This window comes from Gavialis gangeticus, unplaced genomic scaffold, assembly GCF_001723915.1.
Source record: "Gavialis gangeticus isolate Ggan-Ray unplaced genomic scaffold, GavGan_comp1, whole genome shotgun sequence".
NCBI lineage: Eukaryota > Metazoa > Chordata > Crocodylia > Gavialidae > Gavialis > Gavialis gangeticus.
In genome coordinates this window covers 4,645,726-4,651,120 of record NW_017729016.1, presented here as the reverse complement: position 1 = coordinate 4,651,120, position 5,395 = coordinate 4,645,726, and the positions used below count along the sequence as shown (strand labels likewise).

Sequence of the window (5,395 nt, the reverse complement as noted above, 5' to 3'; positions counted from 1 at the left end):
GGGACCTGAACCTGTTCAGCCTTCAAAAGAGAAGGCTGAGGGGGGATCTTGTGGCCTGTTATAAACTGGTTAGGGGGGATCAGCAGGCGCTGGGGGAGTCCCTGTTCCCCCGAGCGCCGCAAGGAGTGACCAGGAACAGTGGTCACAAGCTGGCGGAGGGAAGGCTTAAGTTGGACATCAGGAGGCGCGACTTCACGGTCAGGGCGGCTAGGGTCTAGAACCAGCTTCCAAGGGAGGTGGTGCAGGCTCCCACCCTGGGGGTTTTTAAGAGGAGGTTGGATGACCACCTTACTGGGGTCGTTTGACCCCAGTGCTCTTCCTGCCGTGGCAGGGGGTCGGACTAGATGATCTGCTCAGGTCCCTTCCGACCCTAGAAACTATGAAACTATATGCAGCAAATGGTAATTCTGGCTAGCCCCACTCCTCCAGCTTGCTGCATAGGAGGGTCTGTGAGACTGTGCCAAAAGCCTTATTAAACTGCAGGTATGTCACATCCCTGGTCAACGAGGGTCGTCGCATCAACGTGACACGACCTGTTCTTGGGAGCTGAGCACGCTTAGTCTTTCCCAGGGCTGAGTCCAAAACCATTGACTCTTCTGTGCATGAACATGGATGAACTGCCATGTCCCAGAGCTGATTGCACGCTTGGAAACCACGAGTCATGGTATCTTTCATGTCACAAAACATGCTTTGTGCCTGTCCTGCTGTCTGTGCCTTGGCAAGGTGGAGTTGACGGCTGCGTGGAGAGAGACCCGTCATCCCTAGGGTATCAGTACACCAACAGTCTGTTGCAGAGGTGCTAATCTCCCTCCTTGTCTGTAAAGGGACCATGCCCGAGGGAACGAGGAGCTGGCCAAGCTGTATCCAGACCTGTGTGTATATGGCGCTGACGAGCGGATCGGGGCCCTGACGAACAAGGTGACTCACAATGAGGTGTTAAAGGTACGTTGGTGCATGTTGTAGCTTAGCTTCTGCATGGGTTGGGGATCTTGGAGCTCATTGCAAACCGTAGCAAACACAGCTGCCTGCAGACAGGGTGCAAGCATGGGAAGGGGCTTGTTTTTGAACCCGTTGCGCACTTATTTCGAATACGTTTGCTTTTTCTGTCGGTGTGAACCCGTGTTTAGGAGGGAGGCAGTGAGACAGGCCGGGGCTACACCTGCTCTGCTGCTGACTGCATCTTTGTGTAGGTGTGTGCAGGATCCTGTGTTCATGGGAATCTCCTGCATGGCAGGAGGTCGGATGATGATAAAAAGTGGCAGCAAAAATCTCTCCAGTGTCAACAGGTGGCAGCATCTCACCGGGGGAACTAGGGCAGTGGGGGCTGAGCTGCCTGCATATATTGCAAAGGTTTGCCTGGAGATGCTGCTTGCAAGTTGTGTGTCCATTTGCATTTCATGAACCATCCCCGCCTCTCTGGGTGGGAGATCCAGCTGGGTCTGCATCAGGATTTTGCAGCCTGTCTCCGGTCAGAACAGATCATGTGGATGATGCGTATAGCTGAGTTTATATGTACTATAGGGACACAAAGACAGGTGCTTTTCAGTCTTAATCACCATCTCCCCATCTGTAATAGTCCTGCCTGCGAATCTGAGTATTTGCGGTACTCTGAAACGTTGGGACGAGGGAGATTGCCACGTGCAGCTGAGCATAATTTCAGCTGGTTGCCCTGTGTCTGTTGGCATTGCTGGTAGGGGAACGGGAGCCTGTTCTTCTGTGCCTGTCCAGGGGAAGTCTCTCATCTCTCCCTTCTCACCTTTTGGTGGCCTGTTTCTTGCTCAGGCCATGCAGCTGTGGTCAGCGAGGGAGGGAGGGACAGCAGGGCTCATCAAACGTGGCTTGGGCCAAACCACAAACTACTTCTCCACTGTGAGAAACCGGCTCCCACGTGCTTCCAGACCAGGACCAGCACCAAGGGCTTCTGGCCCATGATCGGGGCTACATCAATACAAATAGTAACCAGAAATAAGAGTTGGGCTGTGCTTTGTCTGCCCTGACGGACTCTTTGCCTCTGCAGTTTGGAGACATTAATGTGAGATGCCTCTTCACCCCCTGCCATACATCGGGTCACACGTGCTACTTCATGTGGGAAGATAACTCCCCGGATGCGCCGGCGCTGTTCTCAGGTATTGGCCCTTGGCCCAGAGTATCTCAACTCCTCTCACACCCCTGTGAGGTAGGGCAGCATCACCCCCATGGTACCCATGGGGATCTGGGGCACAGAGGAGAGTAACCAACCGGGTCAAGGCTGCACAAGGGGTCTGTGGTGGAACTGGGACTTGAACCCAGGTCTTTCGAGTCCCAGGTTTAGGCCTAGGTGGACAGCGTGGGGTAGATGGCCATGGTAGTACCCCTGGCTTCTCTCTGCCTGCATGCTTCCCACCTCCTTTGCTGGCGTGGGGAGACAGAGCTCGCTCGCTTGAGACAATGCATCTTCCCTGCCCAGGCGACACCTTGTTCGTGGGCGGCTGCGGGCGGTTCTTCGAAGGGACGGCCGAGCAGATGTACAAAAACCTGATGGATGTCCTGGCGGCTTTGCCGAAGGAGACGGTGAGCGTGGTCCCCCCCGGCAGCCTGTGTGCGTGCGCTCGGTCGGTCCGTCCCCTCTCACTTGCTCCGTCTCCACCTGGCTCTTGGAGCAGGCAGGCAAGGATGTCCTATGGCAGCTCTGGTCACCTTGGAGAGCCTCGCTCCTTCTGGAGTCTCTCCTTGCCACGTGCCACTTGGACACGCTGTCCCACAGCCCTTCCTGAGGATGCTGGGCAAAGACAGCCCCTTGCCCAGGAAGAAGGTGCCTATGCCCACGGGAGGGAGAAGCACTCAAGAGGCTTGACACTGAGAGGGGGTGGCCACTTGGCTTCTGCGCTCCAGGCGCATCTCGCCAACCCCTGGGATTTGGAAACCCAAGTGAGCTGGTTTTCCTGGTGATGCAGCCCATGCACCTGCCAGCTGGTTCGGCCTGTCTCTGGGAGGGGTGACGCCACTCAGCAGCACCTTTCCTGCGTGGCACGAGCCAGCCCGGCAGCTACGACCTGCCCCAAGGCACCAGGCCTGTCCTTGGCTTGAGGGCATAGTGCTGTGTCCACGAGGCAGCCCAAGGTGCTCTGTGACTGAGCGCCAAGCCTAGAGCTCTCCTCTAGTAGCTCTTGTCCACCGGCGTGTCCTCATGGGAGGGGCGCTGGCTAGAGATCCAGTGCAGAGGCCCGTACCACAGCTGCCACCGTCCCACCCGTGGCTTGGCTCCTGCTTCCAGCACGTGCTGGTTGCTTGGAGCCAAACCCGGTGCATTAGACGTGGGCGTTGCAAAGGCTGTCCTGTTTGTGCTGCAGAAGGTGTTCTGCGGGCATGAATACGCCGTCCGAAACCTCAAGTTCGCCTCGAAGGTGGAGCCAGAGAATGAAAACGTGAAGAAGAAACTTGCGTGGGCCAAAGTAAGCGCCCATTTCCCCTGAGCAGGGAGGGGGCGGTGAGCACTAGATGAGTTTCCCCTCCAATCTGCCTCTGCACCTGTCACCGTGGGGTTAGGGCATCTCTCGGCACCTGCGTCTGCTTCCCACGCGGGAGCTTGATGATCGGGGCCTGATGAAGCCTGTGGTTCCTCTCAGCTCCGCGATGACGAGGACCTGCCCGCGGTGCCCTCCACGCTGCAGGAGGAGTTCCAGTACAACCCCTTCCTGCGGGTCTCGTGAGTAGCACGCAGTCCCCTGCCTGGCCTCGGGGCTTGGCTTGGGTTTAGCCCTCGGGTGACGTATGTTGTAGAGGAAGGGAGATCAACGGCGGCATTCCCTGCCGTCTTGCTAGTGGGAAAAGCATGAGGCTAGGGCAGGGGGTTTCTCTCAGGTCTCTTCACCTCTGGGAGATCTCATCCCTGCCTGGTCCTGTCTACAGAGGTTTGCACCCTCTCTGCTGGTTGCCTGTTCCCTCCATTAAAGGGCAGTGGGGAGAGACCAACCCCAGGCAGACTTTACCCCCATCCCCCTTGGCGGAAGCCACGGATGGCCAAAATCCTGCATAGACTTGCAGCGAGGCCGCTAAGAGCTGCTGTACCTTTTGCAGCACCCTAAATGGCCTTTCTCTGGCAGGGAAGAAGCCGTGCAGAAGTTCACGGGCAAGACGGATCCGGTGGACGTGCTGCGCGCTCTCCGCATGGAAAAGGACAACTTCAAGAAGCCCAAAGAGCGGCTGAACCCCCAGGCCATGCTGGCGTTCGAGTGGGGGCTCTTCAGCCCCTTCCTGGAGAAGAAGTGAAATGCCGCTGGGTTGCTCCCGTCGTTTCACTTGAGAGCCACTGGAACGTAGGGTCGGTGCTGTCGAGAGGCAGTGCCCTATGGGGGGGGGAGTTCCCCGCGGTGCGTTGCAAAGGGTTGCATCCGGTCTAGATGAATCGGACACGTGGGGCTTCCTTGCACGAGGGTGCTGGTCCCTGTTACTCGGTCCAAGTCTCTGTGTTGATCCATTTCCCCCCCAGCTGTAACTGCTTCTCTTAGCCCTGCCTTTTAGGTGAGTGCTTTAAAAACTAGCTGCATTTTAGTAGACCGTGGGTTTGTAGGACATGGGACGAATTGTATGTAGATGTACGTGGGTGTATTTAGGGTTGTGATGGGCCCATTTTTCATAAGTCTTAAGCGTCCTGCTGCTACCCAGCTTCTGAAGGGCATTTTGAATCTAATCCTCCAAGCGATTATCGGGGCAAGGAAGACTGCATGGAGCCAGGCTGGCCAGTGGATGGATGCAGCATTGGAAAAATCAGTTCTGCTCAGTACTAGGTTGCCTCTGTCCTTTTCTTTCTAAAGTGCTTTTTCCAACCTGATTCCAGGCTCAGAAGTGCTGCGGTTGCAGCTTGCTGCTTTCTCAGTGTTAAGGGAAGACGCAGTTGTCTTCAGAACAGTAAAATGTGATCCAAGTGACCGTTATTGGATTGTAAGGTGATGGCTGCTTATAGATGAAGAGGATAAAACAGGTTTGGCCCTTTGAGTATGGCAGGCAGTAAATAGGAGGAATAGGCAAGACTTCAAAGTATGCCTTTTAACCAGAAAAAGTAAAATTCAGCAGTGAGGTTATTAGGATGAGTGCTTTGAAAGGGAATGGACTTGTCTTTTGGCAGAGTATTTAGCCAGTATCTATGTCTCACTCAGCAGCAGCTCCCCATGCTTTTCAGTAATCCAGAGGTAGGATGTTCTCAGGATTTACAGAGCAGTGATTTACGTAGTGTGGCCTTCCACAGAAATTAAACCCTGCAACGTGCTTCCCGGTAGAAGCCAGGCTGATGGACTGGCACTGCCCCCAGTCCTCAGTCTTTGCTTCTCTCCTCCCCATGCCCTTTCCTGTCCATCTGTCTTGATACAGGGCAACTACAGTCTGGGAGCCTGATCCCCAAGACTTCTGCAGTGCTTGA

At 55.5% G+C, this 5,395-nt stretch overlaps 1 protein-coding gene across 1 annotated transcript in view; it reads left to right on the top strand.

The window, feature by feature from the left end:
* Positions 1–4,344, top strand: part of LOC109294387 (hydroxyacylglutathione hydrolase-like protein) — a 13,440-nt gene extending 9,096 nt beyond the window's left edge. Inside the window, exons 4-9 of the mRNA XM_019512718.1 lie at positions 825–942; positions 2,018–2,126; positions 2,447–2,550; positions 3,330–3,431; positions 3,606–3,685; positions 4,083–4,344. Coding sequence (XP_019368263.1) covers positions 825–942; positions 2,018–2,126; positions 2,447–2,550; positions 3,330–3,431; positions 3,606–3,685; positions 4,083–4,248 — 679 coding nt within the window. The 3' untranslated portion in view covers positions 4,249–4,344. The remainder of the gene's footprint in view (positions 1–824; positions 943–2,017; positions 2,127–2,446; positions 2,551–3,329; positions 3,432–3,605; positions 3,686–4,082) is intronic.
* Positions 4,345–5,395: the final 1,051 nt, after the last annotated feature.